This window comes from Notechis scutatus, chromosome 2, assembly GCF_049901735.1.
Source record: "Notechis scutatus isolate UNSWTSFEM ecotype Mainland chromosome 2, rNotScu1.2, whole genome shotgun sequence".
Classification (NCBI taxonomy): Eukaryota; Metazoa; Chordata; class Lepidosauria; order Squamata; family Elapidae; genus Notechis; species Notechis scutatus.
The window spans coordinates 202,467,475-202,492,186 of NC_142010.1; the positions used below are offsets into that span (position 1 = coordinate 202,467,475).

Sequence of the window (24,712 nt, forward strand, 5' to 3'; positions counted from 1 at the left end):
TATGATTCCATAAGCAACATTTATGAATCCTGGACAGTCCTTAGACCCCGTTCATCTCGTCATTATCACAGACAATTCGCAAGTCAGCCTGACATTTATGCTCAGGCCACCCCTTTCTACATCGAATTAAGAGATCGCAGAACTCTGCCAGCGCATCAGATGGTTGCACCCCCTGCCTGACCAAAACCACGCAGGCAGGATCCACTCAAATAACTCTCATCTACCATACCCAACAACCGCAGAAGTGCCTTCCTACGGGAAAAACTTGCCAAAACAATGGGACCATGTACCATCTATGCAAGATGAACTCAAAAACCATTTGCTACGATCCCAAGGCAGCTGTACGTCTCAACATCACCTTATGGGCAGGACTTCCAAAAACCTCTGGCAGATCCGATCCTGAAGGGGAAGGAAAACTTTATTACCTAAACCACACCACCGTGCTCAAGGACGGTATTAACCCAATTGTTTTAATCTTTGATGTTTGTGTTGCTTGTTCTAAACCAGGGGGACATTCATGTGGGTCGGATGACTGGAAATCAACGTACGCTCACAATCATAAATACTTGTGTCATACACCCATTAACTGGGCCATGGGGAACCCCAACCACTGGACCCCTTGTGGAGGTTCCATTGAGTGCTCGGGTTGGTCTTGTGTCTGTGATTATACCGGGGGAGGGTACTCAGGTTGCAATCATCTGTCACATTTCAAACGAATATCAGGGTCTACCACAGACAATAAGGTAGAAATCACTATCTCCAGGCAACACCCTGCCTTGGAAACTTATGGTATAGGGATTGATGGCACAGGAATAGACCCAAATACTTACATTACCATAAAAACTGAAATAATTTATGAAGCGAGGAAACATCATTAGGCTGGTCAGTATATAATAATTTAAGGAAATTAGAAAAAGCCCCTGATACCAGCATTATTGCAAAAAACTTGTTCATGGATATGGCAGAAAAAATTGCAAAACAACTTGCAGTAACCAATTGTTTTGTCTGTGGGGGAACTACCACAGGAGAACAATGGCCATGGCAAGCCTTAGAAGCCTCGCCATCTCTGTTTAATAACATGTCTTCTGTAGGAAACATAACAGCTAGAATAGCTTCCGATCCACTTATCTGGACAATTACCACTAACTTAATTGGTAGAAACTGTTTTTCCCGAAATGGATCCACTCCAGTAGGACACCTCCTTTGCTTAGGTACATGGGATAACTCCTACCAGACTTGGACAGCACCTGACAATGCTACCACCACACCTGCCAAATTCAACACCTCTCTCCTACCTTATCTCTATGACACAACATCCTCTCAAATTTGGACAGCTCCAAATAACATGTATTGGATTTGTGGTAACCTAGCCTATCCGTCCCTTCCAGCAGATTGGCAAGGGTCATGTGTATTGGGGTGGATAAGACCTTCCTTTTTCCTCCTACCGATCTCCATCAAGCAAGAACTGGGCATCCCTGTGTATGATACATTATCCCACAAGAAAAGAGACACCGATAATACCTTTGCAGGTTTCCCCTGTCAATCAGAATATGAAGGGGACACCTGGACCTCAGAAAGAATCGTCTGCACCTTCAGCATTGCTAGTTGGGCCCAAGACGGCTCCTGGGGGTACAGAACCCCCATATACATGATTAATAGAATTATGCGTTTACAAGCTGTTTTAGATTTAGCAGGACAACGTATAGACAAGGCTCTAAACACTCTAGCAACTGCTACGGACAAATTACGCACAGCTGTCTACCAAAATCGTTTAGCTTTAGACTACATACTAGCCAAAGAAGGAGGGGTATGTGGTAGGTTCAATCTTACGAACTGTTGTCTTCAAATTGACAAAGTTGGCAAAGTAGTAGCACAATTAACAACTGAGATGCGACAATTAACCTACAATCCTAATCAAGTATGGCAAGGTATTGATTTTAAGAATATTTTTAGTTCTTGGTTCCCTAAACTACCAGGATTACAAGCCATAGTAGCTCTCATAGGTATGATTGCTGCAGGATGCGTTATTCTTCCATGTGTATTACCAATATTTGTTCGTACCATCTCCAATAGTCTGTCTTTATTAGCTGAAAAGCGTGCCATTGCACAGGTTAATGCCCTCTGGGAAAAAGAACCTCTGTACAAAGTCATACCCTCAGAAGACCCTGATGCGTGCGCTCGCACAAGTTTTTGCATGGGTAGTGATGAAGATCCAGAAGAAATTCCTCCATATAAAACTAAAACAGAGGAGATGCTGTAATGGGCCAAATCCATTGTGTGCCAAGCCTCACGTGAGCAACCTCAATGGTTCCGGTGCATGCTAGGTCTCACGTAGGCTGAAAACAGACACCAGGAACAAGACCATAAAACACGTCACAAGGGCAGTTAACTGGAATGCAGTTTGGTTTGCTAGTTTAAATTTACCATGGCATGGTTATTGGAAGATGCGATGCATCCACTAACATTCCTACGCATGTAACATAATGATTGGATAAACTCACCCCCTTTGTGTGTTCCCAATAAAAGGAGTTCCCCAAACCCTGATCGGGGCAGCTCACCCAAGATAGAACTTGCGTTAGTGTCTTTCTTGATGCATTCGACCACCCAGTGAGAAGCCTTCCATATGCGGAGCAAAACCGCACACACCAGCCAGGAGTTGTCTGAGGATGATCAAACCCAAGTATCATCAGAACAGCTGGAACAGTCAGACTATTGTAAGCAATTGGATTTGGCAAGAAGAGCAGAGAGAACAAAGATGCTCAATGAGGTTCCTTACCAAGCAAAGAAGCAACAATCTTAAAGATTGCTAGCTGCAGCCTGATATAAAAGGCAGGCCTAAAGCATGTTTCTCTGTTGGAAACAACTGATTTTTCTGCCCTAATGTACTGTTCCTGTGTATCCTGCTCATGTAAAAAAAACAACAACCCAACAACTCTGGCCTTTGGGTGCTGATGAACTAGCTTGGCTCTCTGAACCTTGGACTGGATTTTGCATTTTTTTCTGTATGATCCTGCTAACCGTGAAACAGGTAAGCTTTCTTTCCAAGAGACAAGGAAGTATCTTACATTTCTTTCCTCATTTGCTATCTATTCAGCTTCAAACAAAATACTATATTACAGCTTTTTGCACCTAATAACTATGAACTTAAAATCTGAAACAGGATAAAATAGATGTTTGGGATTGGCTTTAGAGTCTGAATGGCTGTATATTTTTGAGTCAGTAGCTAAGATGGAGACTGTGGAAGAAATAGAATTACTTGAACTGTTGGCAAGTATTTAAAAAAAAGCATTAAATTTCAGCAAAAAATAAAATCCAAATAAATAAAAAAGTAAAAGGGATTAGGGAAAGTTAAAGAAAAGACAAAATCAGGACTACAAGGGGAAAGAAAAAGAAAGGAGAGAAAATAACTTCCAACTTTCTTTGGTACAGATACAGATATAAAACACATTAATCTCTTCCTCTTAATTCAATAATATTAAATAATTTTCTATAATCATAAGCAGTTCTAATTGTCAAATCCTAAAAATGTCATTAAGTTTCTATAAAGCAGTTGAACAATGATTTCCAAGTAGCAATAAAGTTAGCCAAAATATTTTATTTAATCAGACTAGTCATCTGATTAAGCCATCTCAGCCAATTCCATTAGCTTTTTCATCCATTCCTCCATTCTAGGTATTTGTAAGTCCTTCCATCTCTGTGAGGAACTGTTAGCAACTATTACAAACTTTGGTAATGGTGAGGGGTGGGGTGGAGCCTCTGCAGTGGTTGACAAGGAATGGCCTTCAGGAGAGTTATCTGTCTGTGACAAACTTAAAATATCTGTCACTCATTATCTCCCAGGTTACAAAACTTGCATATCTCTGTCAAGGTCATCTTCCTTACTCCCTATAGAGTAATAACTTCAGAGAGTTTCAAACTATCAGAAACCACCAACAAAATCTCCTGATTCTGTGCCTGGGACTGGGACAAAAAACAAATTCTCAAAAGGCAGAGGGGATTGGAACGATTCATGCCTTGGAGGAAAAACTTTTGTTCTCCAGTAAACACAGCAACCAAAAAACCACGTCTTTTGATTATTATCACGTGATATTATTTGAGTGATGGGACCTGGTATATATCTGTCCACTGAATTAGATTAGTAGAAGTAATTGGAGACAGGTGGTCCTGCAAATAGCATGGTCCTATTTCAAGAAGGGCTTTATAGCAATTTTTAATTGTACCCGGATAGCACTCATAAATGGCTGACAGACAATTCACTGAGTTATAAGAAAGGGGAAGAGGTAGAGCATAATCAGACTCACAAGAGTCTGTTTTTATAGCCAATCTCAATAAAAGTGGTTTTAGTATCCTGTCGAATTGTTTTCTTGGTCTGGTGTGCCTACTAGGGCTGTTAACCTGGTACAATAATTTTAATATTTTAATTTTAATTTAATTTAAAGTCATACATTAAATGGACAGCATGAATGCACAGCATTATAAATTGGTTTATTTTATTTATTAAATGTATTTGTCACCTGTCTCATTTCAAACAACTCTAGCTGGCTTGCAGCATAATAAATATTAAAATAATAAATGCATAATTTAGATACATTTCATCTCTCCTACCAATGACAACTGCTGCCTCTATTTTTTATGGAAATCATCTCCATTCTTTTTTTAATGTTTTCATACTGTTCTCATTTTAAAGAAGCTTATAATCATGCTAAAATCAGTTATCTGGCTAATTGTTTTAAGACAAGGTGAGTTGCTTTACTGTGTGGGCTTTAATTGCAAGGATTCATCATTTCACAGAAAAGAAACTGCCCATCTGCTCCACTACTGTGTGAAACCTTGTTTAGAGAAATAAATTAATGTAAAAGCACACATAGAACCCATTATAGCTGTATGTAATTATCCTCAATTTACTTCTCCCAAGGTAGTTCTAGTGTCCTCCAGGGTAACGCAATCATAAAGTAATGATCAAAGCCACAAATTCCACATGATCAGGTAGTTTTATTTGGAAATACTACATCTATATTCATTCTGGAAGAAATAATCAATGCTGTCTTGATGTTAATGTCAAGACTGCTCAGTGAAAACTAAGTCAATAAAGCTTCTTCATATCTGACTCTGTCATTTCCCTGTTTCCATGATAGAAATAGAAATAGTAGAAAGGAAGAATAGGGTCTGTCTGGGTTAAGGTGGGAAAGCAAGAAGTTACTTCTAATAAAATATATTTCTAGTATTCAGTATAAATCTCTGTCTCTCTGTGTGTGTGTGTCTCTGTGTGTGTGTGTTATACACACCACATACACCCCAATATATATTGGCTACCTCTCTTACCACAGGAAACTTGTGATGGCTTACAATCATTAATTTTAATATTAATGATATTAATAACCCACCTTTATTCATGTGTAAACCTTGAATTATTATTTTTTATCCTAATTTTCTACGCACAAGAATAATTCCATAGAAGATTGTATTTCTCAAAACTCTAAAGAAACAAGAGAAAAGCAATTCATGAAGTTCCTCTTTTTTTTGATAAGCATACATTTACAAGCATATGAAACTGGCCCCAAGTTTTATATTCTATGTATATAACTTAATTACAATCCTAAAAATTATCTACATTTACACTACTGAAGTTAATAGAATGTGTACAGTGACTCTGGAACTTGAGCTATTTATGCATTAGCTTTGGAATTTAAGCTGCTTACTACAAATAGAAATCAATCTCCTCATCTTATTAGATCATCTTAAAAAGGACATATAATTAGAACTTACAATTCTTAGCTATATTTTAAAATAAACATTCAATATATCATTAATTTTTTAAAACTTTGGATATAGTACAATGTTTAGAATTAAAGTTGTCCTAATTAAGTTATTTTTTAAAGAGCTCCTTTTTATATGGACAATATAAAAACTTCACTGAAATCACATTCTGAAATGTAAAAAAAATGTTCTAGTCACAGACCTTCAAAAACAACATGGAATCTCTACAATATTCTGTAGAAAGCTGTTCATCCTGACAAGTACCTATATAGCTTTCTATGCTTAAGCATCCATAACTAAATTAAAAAGAAAATATAACTCTTCCAATTCAGAATGAATATTATATACCCAAAGGAAGTTCAAACAACCACATCTGTAGCCTATATAATTCTACTTTTTTTCTACAAGACTCCATTTCTCATACGATTCTATCTGTTTTGCACCAGAATCTATTAGAAAATTGATGTTTATTGATGTTCTCATGTTCGCCTTCACATTAAAAAAAACCCAATACTTCTTTGTAACTAATTTATCTGTATAATTTGATCTTTGTCAAACTGTATTTATATGTATACCCTATTATCAGAATTGCATATTTAAAAATGGCACACATGGTGGGGGGTGTTGAGGGAGAGAGATTGTGCCTAGAGGCAGAAATTGCAACAAAATATGCACATTTCCAGTATCCCTTAAACTGACATTCAATTACTGGGACCTGGAGACTACCAATCCTGGTGGACTATACCAGATGGGCAGAGACAATTGAAGATAAGTAGGACCTTAGATAGCCAGGCCCCACACCATGAAGGGTATTAAGAGGAATAACCAGCACTTTAAACTGCACCTGGAAGCCAACTACAGTTAGCATGATTATAATATCCCTCATCACTACCCACTGTAGTTTATTCTTGTCCATTCTGGATGCTCTTCTAGGGCAGTGTCACATAAAGTGCATTACAGTAATGCAATTGTGAGAGTGAAAGGGTATGACTGCCTGCCTGACAGGCCTCCTGATCTAGGAAAGGGCACAACTGGTGTCATAAATGTACATGTTCAAAGGGCCAAAGCTTCCATCTGCTTTTTGAATAGTTGTGGAGAGTCCAAGAAGACCTCCAGCACATGAGCTTCAAATGGGGAAACATAATACACAATAAAACATAATAAAAGTAAAGTCCTACACTTAGGCAAGAAAAACCAAAAGTACACATATAGACTGGGTGAAACCAGGCTCAATAGCAGTAACTGTGAGAGGGATCTTGGAGTCTTAGTGGACAACCAGCTAAATATGAGCCAGCAGTGTGCAGCCGCCGCCAAAAAAGCTAATGCAATCCTAAATTGTATTAACAGAGGGATACAGTCAAGATCAAGGGAAGTACTAATACCACTCTATAAAGCCTTAGTAAGACCACACCTAGAGTACTGCATCCAGTTTTGGTCACCACATTATAAAAAAGATGTTGAGACTCTAGAAAAAGTACAGAGAAGAGCAACCAGGATGATTAGGGGACTGGAGGCTAAAACATACAACAAACGGTTGCAGGAACTGGGCTTGGCTAGTCTAGTAAAGAAAAGGACCAGGGAAGACATGATAGCAGTCTTCCAACATTTGAGGGGCTGCCACAGGGAGGAAGGGGCCAAGCTATTTTCTAAAGCGCCTGTAGGCTAGACAAGGAATAATGGATGGAAACTGAACAGAGATTTAATCTGGAAACAAGGAGAAACTTTCTGACAGTGAGAACAATCAACCAATGGAACAGCTTGCCCTCAGAAGTTGTGGGAGCGCCATCACTTGAGACTTTCAAGAAGAGATTGGACTTTCATTTGTCAGAAATGGTGTAGGGTCTCCAGCTTGGGCGGGGGGTTGGACTAGTTGACCTACAAGATCCCTTCCAACTCTTGATTATCTGTAGCTAATACTATTAAAATTCTACATTTGATCTGGGAGGCCCAAATAAATGTAGCTTTGTCAGGATTTGGGTTGTGTGTGAAGTTTAATAAAGAATAAAAAAACAAGTCAAAAGTTAAATAGAATCAATTAAAAAATACAGCTCATAACTGACATTGGGTATAAGAAACACTCACTTGCATAAGAGAATGGGCTCATTTAATGGGCTGGATTTTTACAGCGTTATGGAAGGCTAATGGGATTTGGCATGCTATTTAGCAGACTTGGAAGTCTATTCTTGCAGTTTCTTGCTTAGCTTCTCCAGAAGTCAGACAATTTCAGCAACTATTTTACTTACATTAAATAAGAGGTAATTTTTATTTCAGGTTTCTAGACCCAGATGTTGGTAACTGTCCCTATTGCCATGTTACTGACCACTGTACAGATTTCAGTATCAAAACCATATAATCCAGAATCAGACCAAAGCAACTACCAGATTAATCATTTGAAGCAAAAAATGAACTCATTTTCCAACAAATGGTTCTCCCTCACAGAAAAGCCCAATAGTATCCAGATAGTAAAAGATCATCCCCCACCAAAGCAAAACCCAGCTGCCAAACCCACAGCCTATAAACCACAAGCCTTTATCTGCCAGCTACAGATACAAATAGCATAAGGGCAGGTCAGAAGCAAGCACAATAATGGCAGTTGTGCTGCCTTTCTAAGACTTGGGGTCGAAGGAAGGTGACAAAATGATTGCCAACTTCTCATGGAAGCTAGATCATGTTGTAGGAACACAGCCTGAAGTGGAATGTCTTTGACTTATTAACAGTTCATATAGTGACAGTTCAAAGTTACAATGGTATTGAAAAAGTGACTTATGACCATTTTTCACAGTTATGACCAATGCAGCATTCCCATGGTCATGTGATCAAAATTTGGATACTTGGAAACTAAATTTATGATAGTTGCAGTTTCCCGAGGTCATATGATCACCTTTTGCAACCTTCTGACAAGGCAAAGTCAATGAAGAAGCCACTTAATAACACAAGTGCAGTGATTCACTTAACAACAGTGGTAAGAAAGATCATAAAATGGGCAAAATTCACTTAACTTTTCACTTAATAGAAATATTGGGCTTAATTATAGTCGTAAGTTGAGGACCACCTGTGAGCTGGAGTTGCAGCAGGGAGAGACTTTTCAGAGGGGAAAGAGATAGTAGAGCTTGGAATGTAGGCAGGAAGAGAGCAAGTTTGTATCTTCCCTAGCAATTTGTGAAATACAGGTGGTCCTCATCTTACGATTTGTTTAGTGACATATGAAGTTACAATGGCACTGAAAGAAATGAGTTATGATAATTTTTCACACTTATGACCGTTGCAGCATCCCATGGCCAATATTCAGACACTTGCAACTGGCTCATATTTATGATGGTTGCAGTGTCCTGGGGTCGGATTGATCACTTCGGACAAGCAGTCAATGGCGGAATCAGATTCAATTTACAACTATGTTACTAATTTAACAACTGCAATGATTCACTTAACAACTGTGATAAGAAAGATCACAAAATGGGGTAAAACTCACTTAACTGCCTTGCTTAGCAAAATAAATTTTGGGATCAATTGTCATAAATCAAAGACTACCAGTATAGCTATAATTATTGCAGATAATTGTAGTCTAGCAAGATTGTAGGTGAGCCACAATAAAGAAACTGTTCAGAAGTCCCTGTGTTGTGTTCATGGTTCTTTAGGCCTGACAAAACCAGAAACCAAGTGTTGCTGGACCTTTGCTGTTGTCAGTAATGCAAAAGGTATGTGGCTTGTGAAAGATGTGCCAGTGCCTGCCAACACCGAAGAGATGTGCCACTTCCCAAATTCATTTTTGTTCCTACAATGGGTTGCTGATCTCAAAATAACATAATAAGCAATACTAATTTGCACTTTGTAGCTATGGTTGAAATAATATGGGAAAAATACCATTTTAAAACTAGTACAACTAATGATTAAAGTTATTTCACTCATTACTGGGAATGAGATCAGGGCAACATCAATTCACTTTAGGGGTAAACATATACATGTAGTCAGGACATGATGTTAAACTACTTTTGATAGGTGTGTCAATGATTGGGAACCACTTGTCTCAATTCCACAAACTATGCTCAACAAAATGCACCTCCTAATTCCAGCAGATTAGCCAGCCACCTAATGCTATATAAAAAGCATTACTAATTTAAAATGCATTTTCTGGAGGATTTCCAGCAACGGGCAAGATTAAGGTTATTATCATAATCCAGATGATTTTTGTTTTTAAAAAATCCTATTAACAATACTAATACTATGGAGAAAAAAAAAACATTTTGCATCCATGAGGTAGCCGCAAATTCATGCCCAGCCCCAGCATTAAAGGATTACAATCCACAACCTCTTTTGTACAGCTGTTCAATCCTTATTTACACAAGAAAAGTAACCCAAGCGAAGTAGACGTTCTTTGCCCCTTAGAAATCACGCCTCAAAATTTCAGCTTCCCGTGCATTTTTTTACGGAGGCAGCAGCTGAGTTTCTACAGCATGACAAGACTGGCTGAGGGTCTCTGTGCGCCCAGCTCAGGTGGGACAGGACCTCCGGCTCTTCTGAAGCTGTTCACACGCGCCCGCGGTTCGTTAATAACAGCGGGCCGCGGAGAAGGAAGGGGGCAAAGCCAGCGAGAAGCGGGGAAGACAACTCCATCGCTAACGTTTGGGGTTCACGGCAGCCCGCCCCTCCCTTCAACCTCCCCCCCCCCTCACTGCATCTGGAGGAGCAGTTTTAACCGCGAGTCTCGCGCGACGAAGAAGAACCCAGCCCTTCCACCCGTTAAAGGCGCGCGCGAGCCCCGAGCCTCCCCGGCGCGGCATCGCCGGTTTCTGCTGAGGCGACACTGAGTCGCCACCTCCAGACGCCGCGCGGGGAAGGCTTCTCGCTTTCGGTCCCTTCACATTCCCTTCCGCGCCTGCGCGCTTTAAGCTAGGCGAGTCGGGAAACACGCCGAGCCAAGCCCGAGGCCGTGGCGCCACCCTGTTCGGAGAAGAGAGAGGGGTGACTGGCCGGCGGGAGTGGGGAACTTCCCGGCGGGGGTTTGTTTTGTTTTGTTTTCCCCCCCCCTCGTCAGGCGGCAATTTAGAACTGGCGGAAAGGGGAGCGAGCGAGTCCTCCCGCTTTCGAGGATGGTGTTCGAATCGCTGGTGGTGGACGTTCTGAACCGGTTCCTGGGCGATTATGTGGTGAACCTGGATAGTTCCCAGCTGCAGCTGGGCATTTGGGGAGGTAAGCCCAGAGGCCAAGTTGGCCCCGGCCGGGTTGGAGCGGAGCTCAGCCTCGTCCGGCAGCCAACCCCCTCCCCCTACCTCGGAAAGCCCCGTTTTCTTCAGGAGGCGGTGGCAGGGGCTCCTCCCCTTCGCAGGGCACGGCCGCTAGCCTCCCGGCGCGCCTGCTCGCCCGCGTGTTCTGTGTCGCTGAGGGAAGGTGAGCGCGGTCCTGCCCCGACTGACGGAACCGGGACAAGTTCTCCTTCTTTCCCGGCGAGCGAAGTGTCCCCGGAGCCAACGCGGGCGGCCTCGCTTGAATTGCTTAGCTGTTGTTTTCCTTCCTTACATGGCCAGGCCTTCTTGTCACGTGCCACGCCTTGACTTCTCCCGTGTTTGCTCTTCGTTGTTTTTTTTTGGTGCGGGTGGGGAGGGAATCTCCTTTAAAGGGAGACTGTAAGAGAGAAAGTTAAGGCCTTTTCGCGGTGTGGTGGAGAATAAAGAGGCAGTTATGTTAAACGAGCTGTAAAAACGGTGTATTTCCGCGTACTGTGCCTCTCGTTCTGTTTAAGGTGACTTTTTTGGGTGGATGTGGGAATCTAAGTATTGCATGAACTTAATGCTGTGGCCTTTGCCTAATCATACGCGGCTTCGCTGATATGCATGAGCAACATGTTCATTTATTTCATAATTGTAGAAGGTGTCTGACTCGGGAATGACACTTGGAAACTTACATAAAGAAAACCAAAAGATGCAACTATGTGCAACCGAAATAAAAAGTCATTCCCTTGCAGAAAGTCAACAGATAATCAAACTCCAATCCTGGGAGTGGACCATGTTTTCAAAAGGGAACTGGACCTTCTGATTTTTCTTTTTTCTTTATTTGAAGACGTTTTGCTTCTCATCCAAGTAGGTTCTTCAGAGCTGAAGAAGCTTCTTGGAGGAGAACCGAAACGTCTTCAAAAAAAAGAAAGAAAAGAAAAACCAGAAAGTCCAGTTGCCTCTTGAAAAAGCACCTTTGGGACAACTATAACCTGGATGATTGAGAATCTCCATAGACAAAAGACTTTTAGGTTCCTTGTAGAATGGGAGCCTGCGGATTGCTTTTCCAGAGTGTAGGCACTGGGACAGAAAATCTTGCAGTGACAATTTTGTTTGATTGTCATTCAAGAATAATGATAGAAATCACTTTTATTTGTGTGTTATACCTAATACAGGTAGTCCTCAGCTTATAACAGTTTAGTGACTCTTCAAAGTTATGTCATTGAATGGTGTTTTTCATAGTTATGATCTTTGCAGCATCCCCGTGATCATGTGATCAAAATTCAGTTGCTTGGCAATTGGTTCATATTTATGACCGTTGCTATGTCTCAAAGTCATGTGATTACCTTTTGTAATCTGACAAAGTCAACAGGGAAACCAGATTTACTTTGCTAACTTATCAACTGCAGTAATTCACTTTACAACTATGGCAAAAAAAGTCATAAAGTAGGGCAAAGCTGACTTAACAAATGTCTCACTTAATAACAGAAATTTTAGGCTCAGTTGTGGTTGTAAGTTGAGGACTACCTGTATCTCCCTGCAGTTGGGACCAGGTTATCTGAGGGACCATGTCTTGCTGGTCACATCTATCTCAGAGCTGGGAGGCAGGGAATGCTGCAAGTGCCATCCCCGAGGGAGGTACATCTGGTGGGGCCCAGAAGAAGGGCCTTCTCCGTAGTGGCTTCCTCCCTCTGGAACATCATTTCCCCCAGAGATTAGAATGGCCCCCACTCTAATACTCTTCCAGAAGGCACTGAAGACCTGGTTCTGCCAGCAGGCCTGGGGAACCCAGAGCAGGGTGGAGCCCATTAAATGGCTCATGTGATCTGTCGTCAGGGCGGGGGTGAGTGGGAGGTGGGGTGTCAATTTTTGTTATATTGTACTATATCAATTTATTTGATTCTCTTTGTTAGTTTTATTGTTTTAAATTGGTTTTATATTCTGTAAGCCACCTTGAGTCGCCATGAATGAATAGATAGCAATATAAATTCAATAAATAAATAAATAAATTTGAGTTGTTTTCAATCACAATTCTTTCATTGAACTTCCAATTTGTTATTGAGGTAGTAATTCAGGTCAAATGTAGTTTTGGTAAGTGCTTTAAGAAATTGAATATGTACCATGTGGAATATATGTGTATTTTAGGATATGAATACCTTAGAATTGGTGAATTGTTTGCATTGTTCAGCATATTTGATCTTTGGTTGATAATCCGTAGATGAGTTAAATATTTTCTGATGATAGGCTGTTGATTTGATCAATTTTGTCTTTTTTGGTCCAAAATAATTACAGAGGGAATAGGAAATAAATGCTGTGACTAGATAATCCAAGTTATTGAAGTTCACTTAAATATTTCAATTTCTGGAAATGTTCCTTAGAAAACTAGTGTTTGATTTGATTGCACTTGAAATGAACATATTTTTGATACAATGCATATAGTGAGCAGACTAATTTAAGGATAACATGAGTGCTTTCAAAGTAGTTTTATTTGCTAATGCTCTAGATGTGTGATATGTATCCTACTCTGATAACCTATTCTGCCCTACATACAGCCCGGCATTAAAGTACAAGTAGTTCTCAACTTACAACCACAATTGATCCCAACATTTCTGTTGCTAAATGAGACATTTGTTAAGTGAGCTTTGCCCCATTTTATGACTTTTCTTGATACAGTTAAGTGAATCACTGCAGTTAAGTTAGTAACAAGGTTGTTAAGTGAATTTTAGCTTCCCCATTGACGTTGCTTGTCAGAAAGTTACAAAAGGTGATCACACGACCCTGGGACACTGCAGCCATCATAAATATGATTCCGTTGCCAAGCGCCTGAATTTTGATCATATGACCATGGAGATTCTATAACTGTTTGTAAGTGTGAAAAATGGTCATAGGTCATTCTTTTCAATTCTGTTGTAACTTCAAATGGTCACTAAATGAACTGTTGTTAACTCAAGGACTACCTACATTGAAAAACATTTTTTTCATTCATTTGGTTGAGAGGAAGAGAGGAATTTAAATTTGCTGTGCGGAAGATAGTGAAATATTCTTAGCTCTTAGAATGCTGATATTTATGCATATTAAATCTTTAAAAAAACAACTTGGTGTTTTTTCTTTCCGTATGTTATAGACCAGTGATCCCCAACCTTTTTTATGCTGCAGCCCGGTACCGGCATCAGCTGGGCGCCCATGCCTGGTACCGGCATCAGCTGGACGCCGCCATCTTTTTGATGAAAAAGTGCTTCCGGTGAGCTTTCTACCCGGAAAAGCTCACCGGAAGCACTTTTCATAAAAAGATGGCGGCGCCAACAAACCAGCGCCCGGTAGGACTTGTTCCACGGACCGGTACCGGTCCGCGGACCGGTGGTTGGGGACCCCTGTTATAGACAACTTATTTAGCTCCTGATATTAACTAGTGATTTAAGGATATATGAAATGCATCTTCTACCTGTTCTTAGATAGTGTATATATTTTGCAAACTAATATCAACAATAAATATTTCAAAGAGCATCTTAGTTGAACAGAGCACAGGGAAAGGAGCAAGCTACCTTTTCTATTATAAATAGTATTGGAAGTAAGAGAATAGAAAAAAAGAGAAGACTAGAGAAACATACCTAATACTAATGGTGTTATTTGTGGTTAGGATATATTGTACTGTAGATGCTGCTTAAATTTAGAGTGGTTGAAATACCAGTAAGAAAATCCATGCAACTATAAATATACCAGCATTACATATTAATCATTGGTTAGGGGATTAGCTCAAATACAGCACTTATCTTGGAGTTTGAAAGGTAGTAGTAGTTTTGCCTATGTTTTCTAACAGATTTTTTACCCTTTTCTGTGTATGTGTGGGAAAGATAGTGAAACTCAGTGATAGAGCCTATACTTTTATTCATAAAGTCCTAAATTCTAAACCTGACATTTTCAGGTAGATATTAGTTTGGTAAGTGCAACAATTGGTTCAAGATCTAGCTAAGAAACACATTTGAGTTGGCCCCATGACTGGTTACCGTGTCCTTTCACTATAATAATTTTCATACAGTATGTGGCACCAACAATTGTTTCCTACTTCAATTGTCTCTCCAATGGAGGATACCAAAAATAAGAGACTTGTTCCACCATTGTGTTTGCTTTTCATCTGTCAACATTTACAGTATTTACAGTATGGAGGAACAAGATGCCCAATATAAGGAGAAGGAAAAAAATCTGTTTAGTGGGGAAGGATAAGGAAGAAGGTGGTTACATTTCAGTTAAATTAAAGATTTTTTCCTCTACTGAGTTGCCTGAAAACATAAGTTTAATCCATTGCAATACATTTCAACTACATAACTTGATTATGCAATAGAATTTTGCATCATACGTTTTCATTATCTCTGTATTTTAATACTTGCCCACACTTACTCGAACTTTTCCATCACCTAATGTTAGATGAGCTCATCTTTTCTGGAGTATCATTGTAGTTGATAAATATGGTTGATACAACTGAATGTTCTACTGATGTTTCATCTCAAGGATTTTACTTGGTCTTGTTCATGTAGCCTTTAAGAGGACCTTATAGCTCTTTCTGTGAATGTCTCATTGATTTTCTTACTTTCACTCCTTGACTAATTAATTATTCCATGGTTCATGTTTTCCATCATTTTTGTTGTGATTTTCATGTGAGAGAAAGTAGCCAGCAAACAGTTTCATACACTGCTCAAAAAAATAAAGGGAACACTTAAACAACACAATGTAACTCCAAGTCAATCACACTTCTGTGAAATCAAACTGTCCACTTAGGTAGCAACGCTGACTGATAATCAATTTCACATGCTGTTGTGCAAATGGAATAGACAACAGGTGGAAAGCAGAGGCAGTTAGCAAGACATCCCCAATAAAGAAGTGGTTCTGCAGGTGGTGACCACAGACCACTTCTGAGTTCCTATGCTTTCTGGCTGATGGTTTGGTCACTTTTGAATGCTGGCGGTGCTTTCACTCTAATGGTAACATGAGACGGAGTCTACAACCCACACAAGTGGCTCAGGTAGTGCAGCTCATCCAGGATGGCACATCAATGCGAGCTGTGGCAAGAAGGTTTGCTGTGTCTGTCAGCGTAGTGCCCAGAGCATGGAGGCGCTACCAGGAGACAGGCCAGTACATCAGGAGACATGGAGGAGGCCGTAGGAGGGCAACAACCCAACATCAGGACCGCTACCTCCGTCTTTGTGCAAGGAGGGACAGGAGGAGCACTGCCAGAGCCCTGCAAAATGACCTCCAGCGGGCCACAAATGTGCATGTGGCTGCTCAAACGGTCAGAAACAGACTCCATGAGGGTGATATGAGGGCCCGACGTCCACAGGTGGGGGTTGTGCTTACAGCCCAACACCGTGCAGGACGTTTGGCATTTGCCAGAAAATACCAAGATTGGCAAATTTGCCACTGGCCGATGTGCTTTTCACAGATGAAAGCAGGTTCACACTGAGCACATGTGACAGACGTGACAGGGTCTGGAGATGCTGTGGAGAACGTTCTGCTGCCTGCAACATCCTCCAGCATGACCAGTTTGGCAGTGGGTCAGTAATGGTGTGGGGTGGCATTTCTTTGGGGGGCCGCACAGCCCTCCATGTGCTCGCCATAAGGTAGCCTGACTGCCATTAGGTACCGAGATGAGATCCTCAGACCCCTTGTGAGAGGATATGCTGGTGCGGTTGGCCCTGGGTTCCTCCTAGTGCAAGACAATGCTAGACCTCATGTGGCTGGAGTGTGTCAGCAGTTCCTGCAAGACGAAGGCATTGATGCTATGGACTGGCCCGCCCGTTCCCCAGACCTGAATCCAATTGAGCACATCTGGGACATCATGTCTCGCTCCATCCCCCAACGCCACGTTGCCCCACAGACTGTCCAGGAGTTGGGGGATGCTTTAGTCCAGGTGTGGGAGGAGATCCCTCAGGAGACCATCCGCCACCTCATCAGGAGCATGCCCAAACGTTGTAGGGAGGTCATACAGGCACGTGGAGGCCACTCACACTACTGAGCCTCATTTTGACTTGCTTTAAGGACATTACATCAAAGTTGGATCAGCCTGTAGTGTTTTTTTTCACTTTCATTTTGAGTGTAACTCCAAATCCAGATCTCCATGGGTTGCTAAATTTGATTTCCATTGATCATTTTTGTGTGATTTTGTTGTCAGCACATTCAACTAAGTAATGAACAAAGTATTTAGTAAGAATATTTCATTCATTCAGATCTAGGATGTCTTATTTTTGTGTTCCCTTTATTTTTTTGAGCAGTGTATATTATGAAGATGCAATATAAATGGGGCATAATATTATACTAAGTGGATCAGAAAAAAATGTTAAACTTTAGTGAAAATTAAATTATGATCATTAGTAAATGACAATAAAAAGCACACAAGTTTTTCTAATATATACATATACATATTTTTCTAATATATAAATATATACTACTCTTGCTATTACTTGCTAGATCACTAAGTGCCTGTCTAAAATTATTCTCCAGGTTATTTTATGTGAAGATCAACACTTTTGTATTATTTTTTCTTTCTTATATCCACTTATCACTATATAGATAAGACAACTATATAATTTCTATTTCCTGGCCTTATTACAAATGTGACAACAACCAAGGTGATTTGTCCTGGCATCTGAGTGCAACATGAAACCAGCTTAACAGCTAGCTGAAGCTAATTTAAGTCTGCACTTCATCTTAAAACTTAAAGAGTTACAGAAGTTGTGATTTTAATAATGTGCCAACTCCTGTGCTCAGCTAGATAAAGAATTCAAAGTATTTCTCATTCTCTGACTTTTAGTTGACTTTATTGAAGGCATTACTGTCTATATATAGGCTTTGTTTGGATATTTTTTCAGTGAATTCAGGAAGTGATTTTTATGTATGCATGTGTGATTATCCAGAAGTAGATACAGAATGGTTTTACGTGGGCAGTTCTCTTCAAAGATGCAGTTCATTGCCTGAGAACTGCACCCGGCCCTTGGAAAGTGCCAGTACTGTGTTCCATGGAACCTGAAGTTCCATCCATCTGCCCATCAGTCAGCTGCTCAGAAAACTATGTATGAGATGACCTTCCATTAGAACGGAAGCAAAAGGCAATCATCCTACTGAAAATTGCTAGCCAATGTAAAACTGATTTTCTTTTTTGCTGGAAGAAAACAAAAAGCTCTTCAATTCTCTTTTCCTCTTGGTAAAGAAACTGAAAATCATTCTATTTTTGGAGCATGAGGGATGGCAATTTATATGAAAATACTGTTTATATAAAAATACATATAAATTATGTGTGCACATATAATATATGGGTAGATGGTTGTGTGTGCTTATGTTTGTGACTGTATGCTGAGATTGTGAATGCAAACAGATTTAGGTGTACTCTCACAGGTGCAGTCCTAAAGAACATGACTTTTTGTTTTTTGCTAAAACTTGTTAGCAGTTTATAAAAATTGCTATATGTTCTTTAGACTGTTGAAATTTTCTTAGTATTTCCTCTAATTTTATATATATACTTACTAAACATATTCCTATAACTTTTAACCTTTATTTCAATAAAAATAGTTGGCAGTGTCATTGTTCAGTAGTAAAAGGCTGAAAAGGACAATGGAAAAGTCATTGGACCAAATCTGAATGCTCTGGATCCTATGTATAACTATTGAAGAAGATGCATGTAATAAATTTAACTCTGTTACTTGCATTATGAAGGATAAAAATCTATAGGATGTATTTTTAAGTGAAAATATTTCTTAACATGCTATGCTGAATTGTTAACTTTATCAGAACATATTTTTAAACAAAATATGTTCTTAATCATTAATTTATAGTCCTTCTGGTGTTATATCTTGGTAAATAGCAATACCTTGGCAACCTCATCAGAAAAAGAAAAAAAAAGTTTATATGTACTGAGGTCCAGTGATGGATGGGGACTTTTAGGTCTCAATTCAAAGAAATCCAGGAAGTAAGGCCTCACTCTTCTCTGCATGTTCTCCCCAAGATTATAATGCAACTACACATAACTTCTAGCTGCATATTGCTATATTTCACATATACATTCTGGTATAATAATATTCCTGGAACTCTTGTGTAATGCGTAGTTTGGTTTGAGCAAGCTGGCAACATAATTATGTTTGCTGAAATTGCAGCAGCTTAATTGAATCTGTAAACTTTGCAGCTGATTGCAAAATGTCTTCTAGTTTATATACTGGAGTTGAGGTCTTGATGTAGAAAGATTTGATCTATTTCCCCTTTCTTCCCTTTTATTGGCTCCTGAGGCTGGCTTTTTTCAAGGTCAGGAAATTTTGACCATAAGGAATACCAAAGGGTTGTGTGCTGATTCATAAATATGACAACGTAAATTTGCAATCTTAGGACTTCCTGTTTGAGCTTCTTCGGTGACGGACCAAAATCTGCGATCATGCGCAGTTTTGATCCATGCTCGCCGCTGGAGCGCCCCGAGCCGGCTGGATTTGGGGCTAAGCCATCCTGTAGAGGTGGTGAAGAGGTGGTGAAGAGGGGGGAGACCGCCAGCAGGGTTGAGGAGAGCCACATCTCTCCTCCTCAGCTAGCCATTACTCCCTTTCCCGAAGGCGGTTGCAGCGATGGTCAGAAATGGCCACCTCAAAGAAGAACTCGACCGGAAAAGAATGTTCAGGAGGAAGATAAGAAGAGAAAGTTTTGGTTGACCGGGTTAAACTGAAAAAGCAACAACGTAAGGTACCCTGGAATTTGAACTATAAAAAATAACATTGTTCCCAAAGAAAACTTTGAAGCAGCAAAGGAGAGAGGGAAGGGAAAGGATTTTTTTTTCTTTCGCACTGCAGCTGCATCACTACCCGCTTCAAACCCCTCCGAGCCATACATGAAGTGAACTGACACCAGACCCACACCCACAAGGGCCACACAAGATGCTACCACCACACTTCCACGTAGAAAGCAGACTCACACACACACAGAAGATGAGACACGACCACGGACCAGAAGCTGCACTGCAGCTGCATCACTACCCGCTTCAAACCCCTCCGAGCCATACATGAAGCGAACTGACACCCACCATGAAGATGCGGCACAACCACGAACCCGAAGCCAAACAGCAGGATCACAGCTCACCAGCTCAAATCCCCCAGCAACTAAGACTAACCTGAGCACAACCAAGCTCCCACCTGAACAGAACACGGCCAACCCCCCAACCAATCAGAACACAGCCAAACCCCCAACCAATGAGAACACACCCCCCCCCAATCAAGTCACACCCCCACTAGCAGTTAAAAGGAAGAAGCAGCTGCAAGCTCACATTACTCTGAGAAGCACAGAGCAGAAGACACAAGCCTGAAGATGATGAATGAGACTTCATCGAAACGTTGCCTAGATACTTCCAATCTTACGCGGGAGAAAACCCGAATAACCAAAGATCCACATACAAATACCCGCGAGAACCTCAGAATACACACACACACACACACACACACACACATATAAAACATATATAAAACATAGTGTGTATTTTAAGAATGTACCAAGCAGAATTCGATTGGAAGTTATGTACTATATTGAATGTTATAATTTTAAAGGCATAAATTGAAGTTTAAATAAGAGTTGAATGGATAAATTTAAAAGGTGTCATACTCCAATTAGTAACTACATGGGAAAATTTGTTTAATGAGAAAAGATAATATGAAATTGACACAGGACAGACAAAAGTTTAAATATAATGATTGGAAAGACATTGAAACTTAGAAAAAGATATATAATTGAATTTAGATATGAGATAATTAAAAATAAAGTTGAGAAAACCAAGGCAGGGGAAAAATATGGAGAAAATAGTACTAAGATATGGAATAGAACACAAAGATGAATATGAAATTGAGTTTGTGTCTGTATGAAGAAGTGATAACACGGAATCATGCTTTTCTCAAAAAAAGATGTTTTATTTGTATTATGTTTTTGTGAAAACCCAATAAAATTTATATTAAAAAAATAAATTTGCAATCTTAGTCTGAAGTACTGCATTTTTTTTTACTTTGCTAGATTTCCGTTAAAATTGTTAGAATTCTAATAAGTGGTATTTCTAACTTAGAAATGTTGTAAATAAAGTTTGTTGTTCTCTGATTATGTTTTTTTTCCAAATTTCTTAATAGGAGCTGTAGCACTTAAAAATCTTGAAATAAAAGAAAATGCATTGGTAAGTACTAAAGTGTCTTTCGCATCATAGCCCTTCATAAATACATGTTTTTATTCTGTCTTAGGAATTAATAAAAAAACATTTCTGCATATTCTGGGTTCTATGCTATTAAAATAATGTTTTTGTCGTTGAAATGTAATTAAAACATTTATCTTTACAGTATCAATTTGATGTCCCCTTTAAAGTTAAAGCAGGTCATATTGGTAAGTAGAATTCTCAAGCTTTTTACAATAATTAATGAAATTTGTATTTTTAAAGACATGGGGTTTTTATTTCTTAGAAATGCATTGGTTCATTATGCAGCTATTATCTATCAATAAAAAGTTAATGCTTCTTGAGAGTTTTTGATATTCATGTGCAATTGTATATGGATTAAATAAAAGCCTATATGTTTAACCTTTTATCATTCAGTGGATATTATATTGTAGTAGTTCCTTAATTAAGATATTTAGTGAATAGTTGTATTTATTAGCTAAAAATATGGTTCACAGTTTTGGTTAATTAGCAGATAATTAATGGTATTCAATACATAAAAATACATCTTGTATTCTTGGTTGATCTAATTTGACTTTTTTATATGCAGATAGTCCTCAATTTATGACCACAATTGAACCCAGAATTTCTGTTGCTAAGTGAGATATTTGTTAAGTGAGCTTTGCCCCATTTTACAACCTTTCTTGCCACAATTGTTAAGTGAATCACTTTAGTTGTTAATTTAATAACATGGTTATTAAGTGAATCTGGCTTCCCCATTGACTTTGCTTGTCAGAAGATTGCAAAAGGGGATCATTGCAAACGTCATAAATACGAGTCAGTTGCCAAGAATCTAAATTTTGAGCACATGATCACAGGGATGCTGCATCAGTCATAAGTGTGAAAAATGGTCATATGTCACTTTTTTCAGTGCCATTGTAACTTTGAATGGTCATTAAATGAACTGTTGTAAGTTGAGGACTACTGTATCTCCTATATTTTATGTATCTACTTTGTTACTGAATTTAGATTCAAATATTGAGGTTGTATTTTTTCTTGATTTCAATAAGTTAGTAGTTATTATAGGTGCTGGTTGTTATCTGTAAAGCCCCAAATGGCATAGGACTTGGTTACTTGAAGGACACCTATTTTCAGTATCTCCAATATTATCTACCCAGCCAATTTTGGGCATTTTGGATTCCTTCCATTAAACAGTGCCATCTGTTGGGTCCCTGCTCTATGGAATGAAGTGCCCTCTGAGATTTGATTGATTCCAATCTTGCTGGTGTTTCTAATAGCTTTGAAGGCCCATCTCTTTGCCAAGTTTTGGGCAAGCATGATTGAAGCCCCCATTTGGTTGTATGGATTTGTTTCTTGCTCCTACCAGTTGCAATCTTTTATTATTATTTATTACTCTATTGTTTATTTCTTTTACGGTTGTTACATGTGAATCTCCAAAATAGTTGAGAATCGGACAGTGTACAAACTTTACAAATAATAATATATAAAAAAAGCTTCACTGGTCTTTTCCCCCTAAATTGTAAACAAATTGTAAACAAATTGTAAAATTGTAAATTGTAAACAAACTGCAAGCATGGTTAAAGTAGTGCCATAGTGTGTGGTTTTATAATAGGAAAAAATAACATTCAGATTTATATTCAAATTTTATGGTCCAGCTGACTCAGAAGTTGGAAAGTATTGTATATTTTATATTTCAGCTGAGACAAATTCCAAAAGGGGTTTAGTGGGAAAAGTAGGGCCAAGTCCGGTGTATGTTACTCCCATCTTCCCATTATTTGTTTTCCCTTGATTACACACACCTAATATAAACCTAACTGGCAAACTTCCCTGTTCCTCCCATTAATCTTCTTGCATTTTCCTTTGCTTACCTCTATTTAGCAACTATTCTACTCAACCGTATTGTATTATAGTCCCCTTTTCTTCCCTTCCACATCTTGAACAATCACTGCATTGAATGACCATGTTTTCTCCAGATAAAACATTAAGGTCCATGCCTCAATGAAATATATCACCACTCAGAATTAATGAGTTTTGTGCATGAGAGAGTCAGTGCATAGAATCTTTTGCCCATCCCTAAAATGTGTTTTTCTTTTACATAATATTTTTTTAAATATATGCATGATATGTTTTAAATTATGAGGAATATAAATTCAATTTATATTAAATTCCAAGCAAAAATGATGAGAAATAACCACCTAGCTTGATTCAGATTAGTAGAATTATCCATATTATTTGCAACTAATTTTTATGTAATGTTAAATATGAGACTTGGAAATATTTTGAAGTAGAAAACATTAATAATATTAAATGATTAAAGTTGTGATTAAAAATATTGTTGCATTTTTTAAAAAATGACTATTTCTTTGTTATTCTAGGTCAGCTAAATTTGCAAATACCATGGAAAAATCTTTATACTCAGCCAGTTGAAGCTGTTTTAGATGAAGTTTATCTGCTTATAGTACCTACAGCTAGTAAGTTTATTAAGAAATGGAAATGAACTTCATAACATAAGTATGTAAATTAATATTTAGCCAGTATAATTTCTGCCTCTTTATTTTTAATCATGCAATAATTTGGGTACCTATAAATAGTCTGACTTACATATTCAAAGTCAAACTTCTTTTTCAAGTTAAACATGTAGATTTTTTGTAAAAAAAAAAATTCAGAGAGTCAAATACAGATACAGTCAAATAAGACTTAATTTTTTATTTGTGCGATTTCAGATGTTGATTTAATCTAGTTGTGTTTAATTATTAAAGTAATCCATTCTGTTAGGTATTAAATATGATGCTGAAAAAGAAGAAAAGCAACAGCTGGAAGCAAAGCAAAAAGAATTGCAAAGAATTGAAGATGCAAAACAAAAGATTGCTGACAAAGGTAAGAAAAGATCCAATAGTCATTCAGTTTTAACTTCAACTCCAACTGAATGGTGGCTCACAAAATAAAGCATATCAAAAGCAAATCAATATGAATACAGTAAAATTAATTTAAAAAGAGTTACCAAATACAGGTAGTCCTTAAGATATGACAGTCACTTAACAGCCATTTGAAAATCCCCCCCACCCCAGGCTTATACAACCTTGTTTCAAAGTTGTGGTGGCTGCAGCACTCCCCATGTCTTTTTCCCTTACAACCAACCATAGTGATACTACAGTGCCCCCCACCTCTCCCCTTATCCTATTGGGACCCTGCAGTGCTTGGGTCTGCTCTCCATGCCTCTTGGAAGCGGGCACCATTTTCAGCACTTTCCACAATTTCTTGTGGAAATGCTGACTACTTTTGGAGTTTTCTGTCAAGATCAGCTGGCCTTTGGGAGACTGCAAATTTCTCCTGGATCTTGCTAGGCTTTGGAAAAGCCCGCTGCCTGCATGCAAGGGTGACAGCTGCAGGAGAGTCATTCCAAAAGAGGTTTTCCCCCTTTTCCTTGCTTAACCCTTCCTTCCCCCAAAAACCTAATTTGTTCAAAAAAGAAAACAGAAACAAAAGTTGGGAGGGACAGACTTGTTGATCTTTCTTCCTACTCTTCCACCAATTAGGTAACAGAAAGAGGGTGACAGAATCTGTCAGTTACTTATTTGAT

At 39.0% G+C, this 24,712-nt stretch overlaps 1 protein-coding gene across 3 annotated transcripts in view; it reads left to right on the top strand.

Annotated features, from left to right (window-relative positions):
• Positions 1-10,448: 10,448 nt before the first annotated feature.
• VPS13A (vacuolar protein sorting 13 homolog A) overlaps positions 10,449-24,712 on the top strand; it is a 130,286-nt gene continuing 116,022 nt past the window's right edge. For all 3 annotated transcript variants that reach the window (XM_087957833.1, XM_087957835.1, XM_087957836.1), the window contains exons 1-5: positions 10,449-10,944; positions 21,095-21,138; positions 21,299-21,341; positions 23,508-23,603; positions 23,908-24,009. In XM_087957833.1, coding sequence (XP_087813959.1) covers positions 10,845-10,944; positions 21,095-21,138; positions 21,299-21,341; positions 23,508-23,603; positions 23,908-24,009 — 385 coding nt within the window. In that variant the 5' untranslated portion in view covers positions 10,449-10,844. The remainder of the gene's footprint in view (positions 10,945-21,094; positions 21,139-21,298; positions 21,342-23,507; positions 23,604-23,907; positions 24,010-24,712) is intronic.